At 39.7% G+C, this 18,535-nt stretch overlaps 1 protein-coding gene and 1 long non-coding RNA gene across 2 annotated transcripts in view; one reads left to right on the top strand and one right to left on the bottom strand.

Moving 5' to 3' along the window:
- The window catches only part of LOC147841777 (uncharacterized), a 384,887-nt gene that overhangs the window by 144,930 nt on the left and 221,422 nt on the right, over window positions 1-18,535 (bottom strand). The window lies entirely within an intron of this gene.
- On the top strand, window positions 12,275-17,275 carry LOC147834810 (uncharacterized). Its single transcript, XM_087273630.1, has 2 exons — window positions 12,275-15,926; window positions 16,919-17,275. Exon 1 carries the CDS (start codon window positions 13,787-13,789, stop codon window positions 15,257-15,259), a length of 1,473 nt encoding a protein of 490 aa, XP_087129756.1. The 5' UTR covers window positions 12,275-13,786; the 3' UTR covers window positions 15,260-15,926; window positions 16,919-17,275.

Genomic DNA, 18,535 nt, shown 5'->3' with positions numbered 1-18,535 from the left:
CCAAAATTGCAAATGAACTTTAAGCGCAAAACTGGATTATGTCATAAAACACATGCGAAGTCAAAGAGAACAAAATTGTCACTTCCTGATTAACTGGCACCAAATATCAACAGTAAATACAGAATTTACTGTGGTTGGAGAAGCTGCGTCAAACTCTTCTTTATTTAATGAATAACTTGTGCTTCAAAAGGCAATCCTGACAGTGAACGTGTGGTGGCGTTTGAAGGAGACGAGGAGCACAGATGCTCTTGATTCTAGAGGTACAGTAAATAATAATTATAAAATAATTTATAATAATTTTTATAAAATAGTTTTTGCGCATCTTTTCTTATATTATAAAAAGAAAAAAAAATGTATGCTCATCTTAGCGTTTCCATCAACTCTTTTTTTAAGCATTTATGCAAAATGCGCATAATAATAGGTGGATGGAAACATAACTAATGACGGTGCTGTGCGCATCAGTCAGAATTCGTCAGTAGTTAAGCCCCAAATTGATAATTATCAAAATGTTTACTGTTGATTATATTAGACTATAATGATTTCCAATAACGGTTTTAAAACATTTAATATAGAAATTCCTCGAATATGTATAGGCTATTATTAATCAGAAAGTGAGTTTAAATAGTTTTACATTAGGAAATGCAGTCTTGAATTTACAAACAGTCAAAAAGAAACGGAGAACAGATGTAATACATTGATCAAATTTAGTTTGCAGTCATGCTCATATAAAAGTAATACAGTATTCAACTTGTTTAAGTTTGCATTCATTCATTTTTGTTTTCAGTAGTGACATAAGGCACGAGTCTTAAAACACATGATTTTATTTACAACGTTTTGAAATATAATAGTTTAACTAACTCATTTCTTATTGCCTTTTGTCTTTCCCATGGTGACAATGAGTGCATAATATTTGACTAGTTATTTTGCAAGATAGTTGTATTCAGATTTAAATGTATTTTAAAGACTTAATTAGGTTATGTTACCTAGGAAAGTTACAATAATTTGTCAAGTTATTTCATAACTGGTTTGTAGTGTTGACAATCAGAAATACACAGTAATATTTCTTAAGGAAGCTAATAATACTGATCTTAAAATTTTTTTTAATTATATTAAAAACTGCTTTTATTTAAGTCAATCTATAAGAAATAAGACATATTATGACTCCAGACGATTTATTTTTGTTTTATAGGAAATACTGTGATATTTTTAATTTATTATTTAATTGATTATTTTAAATTAACGGAAGGGCAAAAAATAGTAGGGCAAAAAAAAATTCTTCAACTACATCTGTTAAAGTTTACATGTGCAAAAATGTGCCTAGATGTACTAGAAAAATGTGCTATCCTACTACAATACAAAGGTACTTGTAAAATAAGTTAACATAAAGGGTTTTTTTGAGTTTCACTTATTTAATTAGCATGTTTATGAAGACTGCAGAGTGATGCATGAAAAAAAAGACTTTAAATAATTAAGTAGTTTGTGATGTTAAAGTAATGTATGTTAAAGTGTGCCCCTGAAAATACAAGTGGCCCCTGCTCTGGTCTAGAACCGCCACTGGGTGGATGTGAAGTGTCATAGCTTGATGGTGTTTTCTGCTTCAGGAATTTGGCCTCATATACACATAGATGGCAGTCTAAATGGAAATGTTCATGAGACGCTCCTTCTGCAACATGCGGTTTCTTCCCAGACCACAGACAGCAATTTTCATGCAGGATAATGGGTTCAAATAGGTAAAGGGAGGCATGCGTAATGTGTTCTTTTGGTTGAAAGATTGCATGGCAATGCATGAGTAAGTTTATGTTAAAAATCAGTCAGATGCAGTGAACAGAATTTTTTTTGACCTGATATATGCTGAAGCAATCAAAGCAATCTTTCTCTCTCTCACTCTGTCAGCTGCATGGCACATATATGTGATCTATAAAACCTACTCCAACAATAAACTCATTTGATGACCCTGTCAACATGACCCATGGCTGAACCTCTAATCAATGTCGCCATATATTGGAGCTATGTAGCCCTGTCACCTCCCAGCAAGAAGGTTGCAGGGATGAATCCCAGCTGGGCGAGTTGGCGTTTCCTCCAGATGGTCCAGTTCCCCCCAAAGTCCAAAGATGTGTGCTATTTATGAAATGGATGAACTAAATTGGCCGTCATGAATGAGAGTGTGTTTGGGTGTTTCCCAGTACTGGGTTGCAGCTGGAAAAGCATACACTGCATTAAACATTAGCTAGAGTAGTTGGCGGTTCATTTCTCTGTGGTGACCCCTGATAAATCAGGGACTAACCTGAAGGAAAATTAATGAATCAATGAGGATGATCAATCATATATTGCTTCACTACGTTTATCCTCCTGATTAATCAACTTTACATGGATTTTCAACCGCACACACCTCACAAATACAAGCCAACAGCTCCTTAAATTTTTGGACGTGTTAAAATGTTAGAGAGCTCATAAGGCACTCAACTCGGCCATGATCATATAAGCAACAAAATAAAATTGTATACAAGCTGTAGAACAGCAGATCTGCTGAGATCATTCAAAGTGAGGGTCTTCACACAGCTGTAATCTTCAGAACCTTTAGTTGTAATTTTTCATTTGTGTCACAGTCTTTGCCATTATCTTAATTTTATCACTGTTTTCTACAAAGAATGTGTTTTTTTGCTAATTTTTAACACAGTGTTCTAATAACATGATAACTAAATAGCATTGAATTTTGAGCAATTTGGAGTGCACTGTTTCTGAAAAACGCAAGTTTTTCTTCTTGTCCTTAAAGATTGTAACATAAAATAATAACCGATCACTTTGCTTCATGAGACTTCAGTGTAATTTTTTGACTCACAGGGATGGTAACAATTGCCATGCATTAAATGAATCAGCAGGACCACAATTTCATCTGAAAGTCATGCGTCTTCTGCTGAAAAAATAAATGAAACACACATCTCGGCCTGAGAGTGAGTAACTGAACAGCAATTCATTTGGGGAGCAATCAGTTTAATCATTGTGGTTTCTGGTGATAGTTGCTACAAAAGTCTGCTTTCTACCGTGGTTAAAATGCTGTATAGTATTTATAACCGTCATCAACAATGAAGTTAAAGATGCATAATGGATCGACAGCTATCAATTCAAATTTACAATACTGTCTACATTTGAAATATTTGCATACACCTATCTCTCATATGCTAATACAATATTTATCTATTTTAAATTTATTCATAAAACTTTTAAGATGGACTCCTGTTCTCTCTGCTATTTAATTAAATTCAATTCAATTCATCGTTATTCAATTCATCTGCTTTACAAAGCAGCTTAACAAAGAAGATTATAGTAGATTGAAACTGTGTCAATCCAGTTGTCAGAGTTGAAGTTTAATTTAGTTCAGTGTGGTTTAATTTTCACTGCTGAAAGTCCAAACTGTGAAGAGCAAATTCATCAATGCGCAGCTTCACAAGTCTCAAACCATGCAAGCCAGTGTAGACAGTAGTAAGGAACAAGCTTCACAAACTAATGAAAGTGAAGGAAAAAACCTTGAGAGAAACCAGGCTCAGTTGGGCACGACCATTTCTCCTCTTGCCAAACTTCTTGTGCAGAGCTGCAGTCAAGGTGCCGGAGGCTGGAGAACGATGGATGTCCATCGTGGAGAATCTGCAGGAGGAGAGGTCATCGACTGGTGAATAGGATGGCCCTTCAGGATCAATGCAAAAACTCGTCTGTCACTGGGGTCTTACGAGAATCACATAGACTCTCATGCTCACCACAGCGGCTGCTCAGGATGCGGCCTCGTTCAGGATTATGGAAACCTCTAGAATAAAAAAAACAAACTAACATAAGCGCAAATGCTGTTCAAATTATAATGTCTTTAAGGAAGTGTTCCCGGCTCCGGTTGCCCTAAGTAATGCAGACTAACAATCCTTTAGAGGATTTGTATTTCAACAGCATTTGCGTTTAATGTGCATGCTAATGCAAAGAGATGTGTCTTTAATCTAGTTTTAAACTGACAGAGTGTGTCTGCTTCCCAAACTGTGCTAGGAAGGTGTAACGGGTTATAATATCACCTGTGATATTGTCTTTTTCATTAAAATCTTTTTCATTGTTTTAGTGGTTTTATTTTGACATTTTCTATCCAATATATGTGAATTTAGTATTGAGCCTTTATTTAGAATTTTGATTTCGGTGGCGCGTCGACGCCGTTTTAGATTACTTGCGCGCCTCTGCCAGTTCACTTTGCACTGGCTGGGGAGAGGTAGGTGTTTTGCTGAGCTCCTCGTTTTCTGAGTAAATTAAGTATCTAAAGTGTATAAAATGTTTCCATTTGATGCTGTTGGTACTGTTTAGATGTATTACAATGTTCTGTTGTATGATTTAAGTGTGGATGAATCAGGAATGTGTAGTTATATCGTGTGGATGTGATACATTTTGTATTAGTGTAAATCTGTGATTACAGCAACTAATAGACATTATGTTATACAGGATTATACTGCTGTTATATGACCCACAAGAGATTTAGCTACTGTTTAATGTCAATCCACAGGTATTTCCATTTCATCATCTTAGTGTTTTATGTTCATTTATTGATTTTTATTGATATTTACAGTATGTTTCATTATGTTAATGATAGAATTTTCCTGACTGTTAAAGTTAAGTAGCAGTTCACTTTGCACTGGCTGGGGAGAGGAATATACTGCTGTTATATGACCCACAAGAGATTTAGCTACTGTTTGATGTCAATCCACAGAGCTATGGTGGCCAGTCCATGTTGGGCTTGAATAAACCTTCTCCGGTGAATGAAGTAGCATGTGTCCTTGTCTTCTTTACACACAACGCAGAGGCCAGTAACAGCGGGCGAAAGCAGACCGGTTACATTGGTGCCGCAACCCGGATTTTAAGATTTGCTTCAGGATCCATGTCAGTCGGGTCACCGAGGGACGCTGCATTAAGGTTCACCATAGGTTAATGAAGGACTGTGATAAAAACAAATTAACATTTCTTATTTTGAGTGTTGATTGATACATATTTTCACCAGAGTGACTATTTTTGATAACCAGTGTTTATTGCATTTATAATTTGGTCTTAAAGGTACATATTTTTATTTTATTATTATTAATTTCTCTCTATATTCTATATTTTTCTAAGTTGAACATGGCATTTAGTTTAAATGCAAATGATTTCGATGAGACAATGACTGGTTTAGGTCTTGGTAGGGGAAGATTTTTTGGTGAGACTCCAGTTACTCCAATTGGGAGAGAAAATAAGATTAATGGGAAGCCGCAAGTGTTATGCTCCACACGTATAACTGACCAGGTAGCTAGCCCCACAGCTGAAACCGTGCCTTTAGCTGTTCCTGATTTAAATAATACAGATTGGAAAGGGTTTATTGCACAGATTGTTCAACAAGTTGGACAAACAATGTTAACATCACAAAAAGAAGCTTGTAGTAAGGGAGAAGAAAATGCAGACACTCAGTCACAAAGCTTAGGTGCCACCAAAACCACATTTACTGACATACCTTCACTTAATTTGACGGGGGTCAGGTTGATCATGCAGTCAGATGCTAAGGAACCTCCAGTCTATCCGGGAGATTATACTGATAAGCTCAGTGTGCGAGAGTGGGAAGAACTAATAGAAACATATCTGCGAAAGAGAGGTACACCATTAGCTGAACAGCATCAAGAGATTTTAAGCAGATTGATGGGTAAAGCGAAGGATGTCGTCAAAGTAACGCTCCGCTGTAATTCAGCTTTGAAACCAATTGAGAACCCAAAAGTTATTATGAACATCCTAAAACAACACTTTGGCGATGTTAATTATTCCTGTATGCCCTTGGCAGACTTCTATGGTACAGTTCCATTAGCAGGAGAAAACCCTATTGAGTATTGGGTGTGTCTTAACAAAGCAGTAGATCTCACAGAGGAGGCTTTGAAGAGACTTGGACGGCAGATGCAAAATCCGTGCCAGGAAGCAGCCATGATGTTCGTGAAGTACTGCCCTGTCCCCACCCTTTCTGCAGTGTTTCGCTTTAAAGCTCCAGAAAAATGGACTGCACAGGAGATTCAAGAGCAGCTTGACCGATACCAAACAGATCAAAGAGAGCAAATGTCAACCAAACCAAAACGCCATTCTGTTACAAGGCATGTAACTGCTTGCATTCAGACCCCTCACAAGGATGCAGTGAGTGTTGTACCTTCTGAAGAGCCAGGTGAGTGTGATGTCAGCATCACACGTGCAGCACAGAGTGATGACAATTGCATGAGGACTTTGATTAACCTTCTTGATCGCGCACCTTCTCAAAATGTCCAAACGCCATCTCAACCATCTCAGAGTAAGCTTTGCAAAGTGTGCAGATCCCGTGATCACTCCACTGTAACACACTGTCGGCGTGAACATCTGTGCTTTACTTGTTATCAGCCTGGTCATGGAAAAAGAGAATGCATGAACGAACGTTTCAGGCCAAGTCAAGCGCCACCCAGGGGCTCGGCAGATTTAAACTGGATCATTTACCGACTCCTGCCTGGGTGAGTTAGAGTAAGCCAACAGGCTGTGCTTTGCGCCAGTCTGGCTACGGCTGACTGTTTATTGTTTTGCTTTATTATTTTAGTTTATTATTTTTGGAGGTATTCCGGGGGAGAGAAAAAACTCTTAATCGGTACCCTCTGAAGACTAGCTGAGTTTAGTTAGTTTTCTGGTTAGGTAGGTGTAGGACTGGGCTGTGTGTTTGGTATTTTTTATTTTTTTTTGCTCACAACATATGTTTTGAAGGATGGCAACTTTTGATTTAAATAATTTCATAGATCAACCTAGTGTTGAGGAATTGGAAGTGTGCTGTAAAAACGATTTATTTTTGATCGCTCAACATTTTGAAATTCCTGTTGTTAAAACTCAGCGTAAAGCAGAGATAAAGGCGTGTATAAGTGATTTTCTGATTGACAAATGTATCTTTCCTGTAACAGAGACAGTGGTTACCCAAGCGGCTGAATCATTAGTGGATGCAGAAGGTTCTTCACAAGTGCGGGTTGGTGATTTGACTACACCAGGGGATGTGGTTAATGGGGAGGTATGTCCACCTTTTTCCCTGCCTAAGTTTGAACCAGCTTCTCTTTCTGAGGCATCACCTGAATTTCGTTCAGATTGGCGTTTAAAACTTCGTTTAGCGCGATTACAACTTGAAACACAAGATCGAGCTCAAGCGAGACAAGATGATTTAAAACATCAGATTGAAATGTATCGAATTGATGCAGATATGAAAGTGCGTATGCGAGAGTTAGAATTACAGGCTGCTCAGACTTTATCTAAAACACCTGTGAGATCTATTAACGTAAATGGTGGCTTAGACGTGGCTACTGCCCCAGCTGATGCCAGTATCGTTGTGAATTCTGTTCCATCTGATGAGAAACCTGAGGCGTTAATTCTGTCAAGGTATTTCGATGTAGCAAAGAATATTGCACTAGTTCCATGTTTCCGTGAAAAAGAAGTTGAAGCGTATTTTCAAGCTTTTGAACGAATTGCGACTGCTTTGAAGTGGCCAAACGAGGTATGGGCTTTGATGCTTCAATGCAAATTAACAGGTAAGGCGCAGGAGGTCTGTGCATCACTTTCTGTGGAGGATAGCATTCAGTATGAGGCTATGAAAGCTGCGATTTTGCGGGCATATGAGTTAGTTCTTGAGCATTATAGACAGCGTTTCCGTACTACGAAAAAATCTGCATCTCAAACTTATGTTGAGTTTTCGCGTGAGAAAGGAATACTGTTTGATCGCTGGGTAAAAGCATGTAAAGTTACAGACTTAAATTCTTTGCGAGAGCTTATGTAAATAGAGGAGTTTAAAAATTGCGTTCCTGAACGTACTGCTTTATACTTAAACGAACAGAAGGTCAGCACTGTACAACAAGCAGCTGTATTAGCGAATGAATATGCGTTAATGCACAAAACTGTGTTTAAGCGTACAGGTGAGAATGTGTTGTCCGGACACGAGAATGAGAAAATTCCTGAAAATAAAGTGTGGGCTTCTTCTAGCTTAAAATCTCGAAAAGAATGCAGGTATTGCCATAATTTGGGACACATAATGTCTGAATGCCGTACTTTACAACGAAAACAGGAGCGACAGGAATCAATGCAGCCCCGAGGTTCGGTTTTAGTCAAAACTCTGCCTTTTTCTTCCATTCCCGAACCAGATCCATGTTTCAAACCTTTTGTCTTCGACGGTTTTGTATCACTGAATGAGGGGGACGGTGGTAGGAAATCCGTACGAATTCTTCGTGATACTGGAGGATCTCAATCTTTCATTTTAGCAGACGCTTTAGATTTTTGCGACTCCACTGCGTGTGAGACCAGCACGATTATTCAAGGCATTGAAATGGGGTATGTAACCGTACCATTGCATCGTGTGTGGGTAACATCGGAGTTGGCATCTGGATGTTTTGAAGTGGCAGTGCGTGCATCGTTACCAGTAAAGGGAATTGACTTTATTATGGGCAATGATATTGCTGGTGGTAAAGTTATGCCGGTTGTGCAGGTGACTAATCTTCCTTCTTATGAAAAGCAACTTGATTTATGCGCTGAAACTTTTCCCGAAGTTTTTCCTAGTGTCGTTACTACTCGAGCACAATTAAAATGTGATCGTTCAGAAAATAAGTGCCTTAACGACTCTATTTTTTCCCAGATTCTGGGAGATGATGTGCTTCCAGAATCTGTGGTTAAAGATCAAACGGCGATGTCGTCTGTTCGTTTTGATCTTGGTATGGATTTGCCTGTTTCTCGAGAAGCTTTGATTGATGCGCAGAAGGGTGATCCAACATTACAAAAATGTCGCACAAATGCTGAGGTTAGTTCGCCGTACCGTCGAGACTGTCATTATGTTTGGAAAGACTCCGTGCTGATGCGAAAGTGGGTTAGTACTTTGAGTGAGCCAGAGAATGAGGACGATTGGGTATATCAAATTGTGGTTCCATCTAAATTTAGACAGTCTGTGTTGAGTTTGGCTCATGACCATCTTTGGTCCGGTCATCTCGGAATTAATAAGACCTACCATCGAGTGCTTAGGCATTTCTTTTGGCCGGGATTAAAATCGGACGTTGCCAACTACTGTAAGTCCTGTCACGTCTGTCAAGTGAGTGGAAAGCCGAATCAGTCTGTGCCACTTGCTCCTCTCTGTCCTATACCTGCTGTAGGTGAGCCATTTGAACGAGTTTTGGTGGACTGTGTCGGTCCTCTTCCTCGTGCAAAATCTGGTTGCCAATATCTAGTAACTGTTATGTGCGCCGCTACTTGATTCCCAGAAGCGATTCCTTTAAGGAATATAACTGCTAGATCTGTCACTAAAGCGTTAACAAAATTCTTCACAACTTTTGGATTGCCAAAAATTGTTCAAACAGACCAGGGTTCAAACTTTCTTTCTCGCGTGTTTAAAAACTCACTAAAAGCATTAGGAGTTTCTCATGTTGTGTCCAGTGCGTATCACCCAGAGTCGCAAGGAGCTTTAGAGCGTTGGCATCAAACGTTAAAATCTGCTCTCCGTAAATTCAGCGTTGAAACTGGAAACGAATGGGACGAAGCTGTTCCTTTTGTTTTATTCGCAATGCGTGAAGCGTGACAAGATTCCCTAGGATTTAGCCCATCTGAGTTGGTGTTCGGTTTTGAAATTCGAGGGCCAATGAAGATGCTAAAGGAGGAATTCCTTGGTATCAGTTCTCGTAAGACTAACGTGATCGACTTTGTTTCTCGTACGCGGGAGCGCTTACGAAAAGCTTGTGATCTTGCTAGGGAAGCTCTTTCACTCTCTCAACAGAAAATGAAGCGTTTCTATGACCAAAAAACAGTGGTGCGTAATTTTTCGCCAGGTGAGAAAGTGTTGATTTTAATTCCTACCCCTGGGTCTGCTCTGACTGCGCGGTTTTCTGGTCCTTACCTTGTGAAAAGTAAGGTTGGCGAAACGGGCTATATAATCCATACTCCTGATCGGAGGAGAAAGACTCGTTTTTGCCATGTCAATATGATTAAGTCCTATGTCGACCGTGCTGATACTGAGACCGTTAGTGTTTCTGCAGGTGAGTGGAAACCAGCGACTGACATAAAGGAGGGTGTGTCTTTGCTGACTTGCACGTTACCCGAGGATGTGGATGATGGCTTTAGTATGCCGATTGAAGTGTTAAACGGTGGATTAATGAAAAACTCAGAGTTGTTACTAACTTTGCCTTCTCAGCTTACTTATCTGTCCCATGATCAGGTGCAGGATATACAAAAGCTTTTGGAGAGTTTTCCAGATTTGTTCAGTGATGTGCCCCGTGGTACCGCTGTCCTGACGCATGACATCGATGTCGGAGATGCATTACCGATTAAGCAACATGCTTATCGCTGTCCAATAAATAAGAGAGAGGTAATGAAAGCCGAAGTTGATTATCTTTTGCGAAATGGTTTTGCTGTGCCAAGTAGTAGTTCATGGAGCTCTCCATGCGTATTAGTGCTGAAAGCTGATGGATCTTTCCGTTTTTGTACGGATTTTCGAAAAATTAATGCTGTTACTCTGCCTGATGCGTTCCCACTTCCCCGTATTGATGACTGCATCGATAACCTTGGTGCTGCGAAATACATCACGAAATTAGATCTCTTAAAAGGTTATTGTCAGATATCACTATCGGAGCGCGCATCTAATATCTCTGCGTTTGTGACTCCGGACGCATTTCTACAGTATACGCGGATGGCATTCGGTTTGCGAAACGCACCGGCAACTTTTCAGCGTTTAATGTCTATCGTGTTGGGTGATGTTCCAAACTGTAACATCTACTTGGACGATGTAGTAATTCACTCTCTGACTTGGTCTGAACATCTTTCATCTCTCTCTGACGTTTTTCACCATTTATCTGCTGCTTCCCTCACCTTGAATCTCAAAAAGTGTGAGTTTGCTAAAGCTTCTGTTACCTATCTAGGTAAGCAAGTGGGAAATGGGTTTGTGAAGCCTGTAGATGTAAAAATCTTTGCGGTCTTAGAGTATCCTGTACCTGCTACGAGACGAGAGTTGCGTCGATTTCTGGGTATGGTGGGATTTTACCGCTGTTTTTGTAAAAACTTTTCAAGCGTGGTAGCTCCGTTAACGCGATTGTGCAGTCCAAAGGTTGAGTTTTGTTGGACTGATGATTGCCAACAGGCATTTTTGTCTGCAAAATCCCTTCTTTGCAGTGCTCCTGTTCTCTCCGCTTCTGACGTGTCTCGTGCGTTCCAGCTGGAGGTGGATGCTAGTGCCGTGGGAGCGGGAGCTGTTCTTCTCCAGGAGGGTGCTGACGGAGTGGTGCATCCTGTATCCTATTTTTCTGCTAAGTTTAATCGACATCAGTTAAACTATTCCACCATAGAAAAAGAAACCCCGGCATTACTCTTAGCGTTGAGACATTTTGATGTCTATGTTTCAGGTAGTTCATATCCAGTTATTGTCCATACTGACCATAATCCTCTTGTTTTTCTGAGCAGAATGTACAACCATAATCAGCGCTTGATGCGTTGGGCATTAATGGTACAGCCATACAATCTTGAAATTCGTCATAAAAGAGGAACTGAAAATGTGGTGGCGGATGCACTGTCCCGATTGTATCCTTAATCACCTTGTTGAAACAGTTTATTTTTCCTTGTTTTTCCAATGGGAAAACAAGGATGGGAGGAGTAAAAACTGTTTCTTGCTTCAGGGGGGGAGGTGTCACGGTTTATTCTTTATTTAGCCTTTCTTCATTATTATTATTATTATTATTATTATTATTCTCTTCGTGATTGTGTTGTGGTGAAGATTGTTTTATTAATTGCAATTTCTTTTCTTTGAGGCTGGCTCCGCCTTGCACCTGCCGCTAATTCAACTTGTCGCCTTTATAAGCGGAAGCTGAGTGTGTGTCGGGGTGGCTCTTGATTTCCAGCACGTCTGACCGATCCTCGCGATCTTGTCTCTCTTTGGAGGGTATGACCCGTACTTGCTGAGAATCTCTCCGTATCTTGCGCGTCTTGTGCAGCCGCTGCTGAGAAGCCATGCTGGAGTTGTGCCGTTTCTTTGATCTATGATTTTCTTGTTTTTTTTTTTATCAATATTTTCTTTATAATATATGTTTTGTTTGTTAGTCAAAGCAATTGCTTTGACTTGGTTATTGTTTGATTAATGATTTATATTTCTGTTGCCACCTTAATTAAATAGGATACGTATTTTCTGGTCTCTAAATAAATAGAGAATTGTAATTCTGGTTTCTGTGTCCTTTTATGTTGCTAACCCCTTCCCTAGACGAGCCTTAAAAAACTGGGGTTCGTAACACTGTGTTATCTCGACGATCTGCTTGTGTTCGCTCCAAGTGAGCCAGAAGCATTGGAAAGGCTAGAGGTCGTATTCAGCCGTCTGAGACAGTACAATCTTAAGTTAAGTCCTAAGAAATGACATCTAATGAGGACTTCTGTGAGATTCTTGGGTCACATTATAGATGGAAATGGAGTTGCAGTCGATCCAGCGAAAGTTGATGTTATCTCCAAACTCTCCAAGTTTGATCTAATGGAAGATGACAAGTGCAAGCCATCGGTGCGAAGGATTAAATCAGTTCTCGGCATGATCCTTTATTATCAACACTTCATACCTGGCTGTTCATCCTTAGCAAAGCCACTCTTCGCTTTTACGGCTGGGCAAAGAAGGAAGAGGAGCATCAAGGGTGATCCTAAAGCTGGAACCTACAGAAAACTCAAGCCTACTGATTGGACTGTGGAGTGAGATCATTCATTGAATAGCCTCAAGGAGAGTCTATTGCAAAGTGTGGTGTTGGCACACCCTGACTTTACTCGACCTCTAATCTTGGCGATCGATGCCTCCCTAGATGGATTGGGGGCTGTATTATCTCAAGTGCCTGCAGGTGAAGAGTGTGCTCGCCCTATAGCATTCACAAGTAAGACTCTAAGTAAATCCCAACGGAACTATCCAGTCCACAAGCTTGAGTTCCTAGCACTCAAATGGCGCGTGTGTGAGAAATTTAGCCACTGGCTAAAAGGTCAAACATTTACTGTTTGGACAGACAACAATCCGCTCACATATGTTATGTCTAAAGCCAAACTTGACGCATGTGAGCAACGTTGGGTGTCCAAATTGGCAGCTTACACCTTTGAGCTGAAGCATATTCCAGGGACAAAGAACATAGTGGCGGATGCATTGAGTAGAGACCCTTTTGTTAAGACAGTGAGCAGTAGGCTAATGAAGGAGAGTTATCGAGACTTACTTGTGGAAGCTAAAGAGGTTAACGGAGATGAAGTCAGAGATGCATTCCGTCAGGGAGCTCAGAACTTACAAATTTGCCTCCAATCCTGTCTTACCCTACCATCTGACAACGATACTATCAAAGCTTGCTTAAGTTTGCATGATCATTGGGAAGAGACATCCCAAGCAAGGGCTGTGCAGTTAATCCAGTCTTACCAGGATTTCGTTCCAACCTGTACCGATGTTCTTCCTAGCATTACTGCAGATGAAATGTGTGACATGCAACATGCTGATTTGGCTGTATCAGGGGTGGTGCCCTTTCTGAATTTAAAACGTCAACCGTCAAGGCGGGAAAGAGCCAAAATGAATCCTGCAGCTTTATCCCTTCTCAGGCATTGGGAAAAACTTAAGATCAAGGAGGGAGTATTATACAGAGTCACACAAGATCCACACAGCAAACTCAAGCGGTATCAGTTGGTATTACCTTCTTGCCTCAAGGAAAAAGCTCTCCGGGGTGTGCATGACTTGGCAGATCATTAGGGACAAGCGAGAACTATCCATCTAGCCCGTCAACGTTTCTTTTGGCCAAGTATGGGGAAGGATATTTGTGATTATATCAAGTGCTGTCAGAGATGTATCCTAGCCAAGACCCCAGAACCATCTGCCCGTGCCCCTCTCGAAAGCATCAAAACCTCTATGCCAATGGAACTGGTGTGCCTAGATTTCTGGACCGCAGAGGATGCAAAGAAACACTCTGTAGATGTGTTGGTATTGACTGACCATTTCACAAAGTTAGCACATGCCTTCCCTTGTTCAAATCAGTCAGCAAAACAGGTTGCAAGGAAACTATGGGACCGTGTGTTTTGTGTGTACGGATTTCCAGGTCGCATCCACACCGACCAAGGGGCCAATTTTGAAAGTGCTCTCTTAGCAGAGCTGTTGAAACTCTCAGGTGTCTCCAAATCCCATACCACCGCAAACCACCCTATGGGAAATGGGGAAGTCGAAAGGTTCAACCATACCTTGGGAAGCATGCTCCGCACTCTGCCCCTAAAAGAGAAGCATAAATGGCCAGAGCAAATACAAATACTGACTTTTGCCTACAATGCTACAGTCCATGAGACAACAGGGTTTGCTCCTTTTCAACTCATGTTCGGCCGTGTGCCTAGGCTACCCGTGGATGTTATGTTTGGCCGGGTCCTACATGATCCAGTAGTCGTCGATCATAGTACTTACCTGAAATCCTTGATGTCACATCTTCACGAAGCTGCTGAGATTGCACAGAGACATTCTGAAAGAGAACAGAGAAAACAAGCGAAGGGTTACAACAAGAGAGTTAAAGGAATTTGTCTGAATATTGTAGACCGTGTGTTGGTGGCAAATAAAGGAGAAAGAGGCAAGAGGAAACTATCAGACAAGTGGGATCCTGTGGTGTACACTGTGATTGACAGATACCTCCAAACACACACTTACAAGATCAAGGATGAGAATGGAAGAGTTAAAGTAGTGCACAGAAACATGGTGCTGGATATCAGTTTCCTACCTGTGGAGTCATCTGATGAGGAGAGGATCATTCCAGTCTCAGTGAGCGAGTCAGATGATGACACTTGTTATAATGAGAATGTGATTACCATGCAAGACTGTGATTCAGTGGAATCAGGAGGTGTGATTATAAATTTGGAGGATAAGGAGATTGGAAGCCCAGTTGTCTCAAAGTTTGAAACCTCTCAAGCACAGGACATTGATGCTGAGAAAGACCTTGAATCAGATCAGCTTGATATGAATGGAGGAGAGTCAAGTAATCAGTTACGTGCCTTGGAGAATAGTAACAATGAGACATCTCTGGATGCTGACTTAAATTGTGACACAGAGGAACCTACACCAACACAGTTTCAAACTGACCCCCAAAACTACACTGACACTCAGGCTGCTGTTCCTGACATTCAGGGTGTTAGAACCCGGGCTGGCAGAGATGTTAAGAAGGTGAATAGGTTAATTAAGTCAATGGTTCAGAAGCCTTTTATGGCTTCAGGGTGTAGGAAATCAATTAAAGAGAAGATCTGAGTCATTTCTGTCTTTGTTTTAAAGAGCTTCCTTTAAATTTATTTGATGCGAAGAACTAGTTTTGAATTCGAATAGACAATAAAAAGGGTTGGGTCATAATATGGTGTACAAGACATCATACTATTTCAAGAAGATTTTAGGCTTGATCACCCTGATGTTTTCTTGACTCCTTAGTGGGTATCTTTCAAGTTGAATGAATGAATTAGTTTCATTGAGGACCTATACCAAGTGATTTGAATTCTAGGCAGATTTTAATTAAATCAAAAAAGGGTGTATGTAACGGGTTATATTATCACCTGTGATATTGTCTTTTTCATTAAAATCTTTCATTGTTTTAGTGATTTTATTTTGACATTTTCTATCCAATGTATGTGAATTTAGTATTAAGACTTTTATTTTAAATTTTGATTTCGGCGGCGCGTCGACGCCATTTTAGATTACTCGCGCGCCTCTCGCCAGTTCACTTTGCACTGGCTGGGGAGAGGTAGGTGTTTTGCTGAGCTCCTCGTTTTCTGAGTAAATTAAGTATCTAAAGCGTATAAAATGTTTCCATTTGATGCTGTTGGTACTGTTTAGATGTATTACAATGTTCTGTTGTATGATTTAATTGTGGATGAATCAGGAATGTGTAGTTATATCGTGTGAATGTGATACATTTTGTATTAGTGTAACGTAGACTAAACATATTCCGTACACAACGATGTTCCGTACAGACGACCTTTTAACGTTAATCTCTGAATAAATACTTATGGGTCGTAGACAAGCTATATATCTGTGTAATCTTTAATTCTCACTCTTTCAGCCCCAACCACAACAGAGACATTCCTTTTGTTACGTCCACCTAATGCTCTTGAAAACAGAAAGTGGGCAAGCTTAAAGTGCGAGTGTCGCCTGGGAGGGGAGACATTTAAAGCCCCGACAATATGCTTTTGCATTTAATTTATGCATCACACAGTATTCCAGTCTTTATGAAGTGAATATTATGTTATCACAAATTGTTAAATAAATTATCTTTTGTTGAATAAATGCTTTGAAATGGGGATGTTTAAACATCAATTGTGGGTAAATGCCGCATGTCGCAACTCTCCGCCTGAGAGACAGACTGCAAACGCTGTTTGGATCCTCCTTTTGCAGTAATGATGTTTATATTCATAAAAGGTCAGTCAAGTTAGCTTCAATGTGCATGAATTTATTGTTTTAATATTTTAAATTGTCATGCTGTAATAAAATAAACATGATATAAAAAGTAAATGATTTTGAAGCAATTTCATTTAAAACTTTCATAAAAGAGTTATTTAAAATATCATTAACTTAGAGTTAAACACAATAATAGTATATTCTGACATACAATTTTAATAAGACTTCAAACAATGCCCATTTTTGCCAGCAAATTAAAGTTATGCGCCCTGTACGGAACACTATTTTAGTCGTGTACGGAACACCGTTAATACCTATTATCTTCCGTACACATGCGAAGGCGGTACTTATCCCATCTTTTCTCAAAAACTACTGGTCCAAAAGACATCAATCAAGATTTGGATTGTGCAATAGGTATTCCCCCAGAGAATGAACACACAAGCATGCTTATCTGGCTTTCAATGACGGAGGAGTCGTCGTTTGAGTGCGCTGAATAGCAAAAAGTGTACGGAACATGGTTAGTCTACGTTAAATCTGTGATTACAGCAACTAATAGACATTATGTTATACAGGAATATACTGCTGTTATATGACCCACAAGAGATTTAGCTACTGTTTGATGTCAATCCACAGGTATTTCCATTTTATCATCTTAGTGTTTTATGTTCATTTATTGATTTTTATTGATATTTACCGTATGTTTCATTATGTTAATGATAGAATTTTCCTGACTGTTAAAGTTAAGTAGCAGTTCACTTTGCACTGGCTGGGGAGAGGAATATACTGCTGTTATATGACCCACAAGAGATTTAGCTACTGTTTGATGTCAATCCACAGAGCTATGGTGGCCAGTCCATGTTGGGCTTGAATAAACCTTCTAAAATTCGCGTGGGTTTCCCCCACAGTCCAAAGACATGCCGTACAGGTGAATTGGGTAGGCTAAATTGTCCGTAGTGTATGAGTGTGTGTTTAATTATGCGTGTGGATGTTTCCCCGAGATGGGTTGCGGCTGGAAGGGCATCCGCTGCGTAAAAACTTGCTGGATAAGATGGCGGTTCATTCCGCTGTGGCGACCCTGGATTAATAAAGGGACTAAGCCGACAAGAAAATGAATGAATAAGTTAAATTAATTGTTCAGAATTAATTTTGCGTAGTGGACTTGAGTGGCTATAATACAACAGGAGCTCCCTCAAATACTAATGAGCTAAACAGTACAAGGCTTTGTAAGTAGTCAAGAAAATTTTACATTTATACGATATTTAATAGGGAGCCAATGCTTTGTTCTAGAAAGCACTCTAGCAGCTGCATTTTTAACTAGCTGATGTTTGTTACTTAGGCCAACAGGGCAACCACCTAGTAACGCATTACAATAATCTAAACGGGAGGTCATGAAAGCATGAATAAGCTTTTCCGCATCAGACATTGATAGCATATGTCGAAGTTTGACAACTTTTTAGGATGAAAAAATGAAGTTTTACTGACGCTTGGAATCTGGCCATCAAACAACAGGTTGCTGTCAAAAATCACCCCAAATTTTTGACTGAAGATGAGGACTGAAATAAGAATACACCAAGGGTTAGACAGTGTTCTAAGTTTTTGTGTTTGAGGTTTTTGGGTCCAATAAGACCACAGTTTTATCTGAATTTAGTTATAAGATGTTATTAGTCATCCAATTTTTAATTTCAGCTATACAATAATTATAATTTTGTACAAATTATCAGAATGAAAAGAGAGATGTAAAGTTGTGTATCATCAGTGTAACAGATCAGAAAATCAACAGTCTGGTGTTGTGATTTAGTGTCTATGCCATCAGCCATCTATAACAAATTTATGACTTATATATGACCCAGACATCAAATATACACTCAGTGAGAATGCATGTAGTCCAATCATCATGTTTTTGATGATTTGAGGTCAGTTGTTAACTGCTGAAATCTGGAAACCATCTAAGTATCTGCTTTAGATTAAGTATAATCCATGACTGTCTGAATGATTGCACATAACATTTAGCATTTATCTGCAGGGGTCACCTCCAGTCCGAGGACAGAAAGCAACATCCTGTCTTTAGAGGAAATCCTTTTCTGGAACAGTAAGATGCACCTCATCATACAGCAGTTTCAGTTTCAGCATTTTTTTTTT

The sequence above is a fragment of the Danio rerio genome, chromosome 11 (genome assembly GCF_052040795.2).
Source record: "Danio rerio strain M-AB ecotype USA chromosome 11, GRCz13ab, whole genome shotgun sequence".
NCBI lineage: Eukaryota > Metazoa > Chordata > Actinopteri > Cypriniformes > Danionidae > Danio > Danio rerio.
This window is presented reverse-complemented; position numbering and strand designations above follow the sequence as displayed.

What these genes read in the sequence shown, in the direction of transcription:
- LOC147834810 (XM_087273630.1), top strand. Translation starts at nt 13,787, where the DNA reads ATGGGGAAGGATATTTGTGATTATATCAAGTGCTGTCAGAGATGTATC.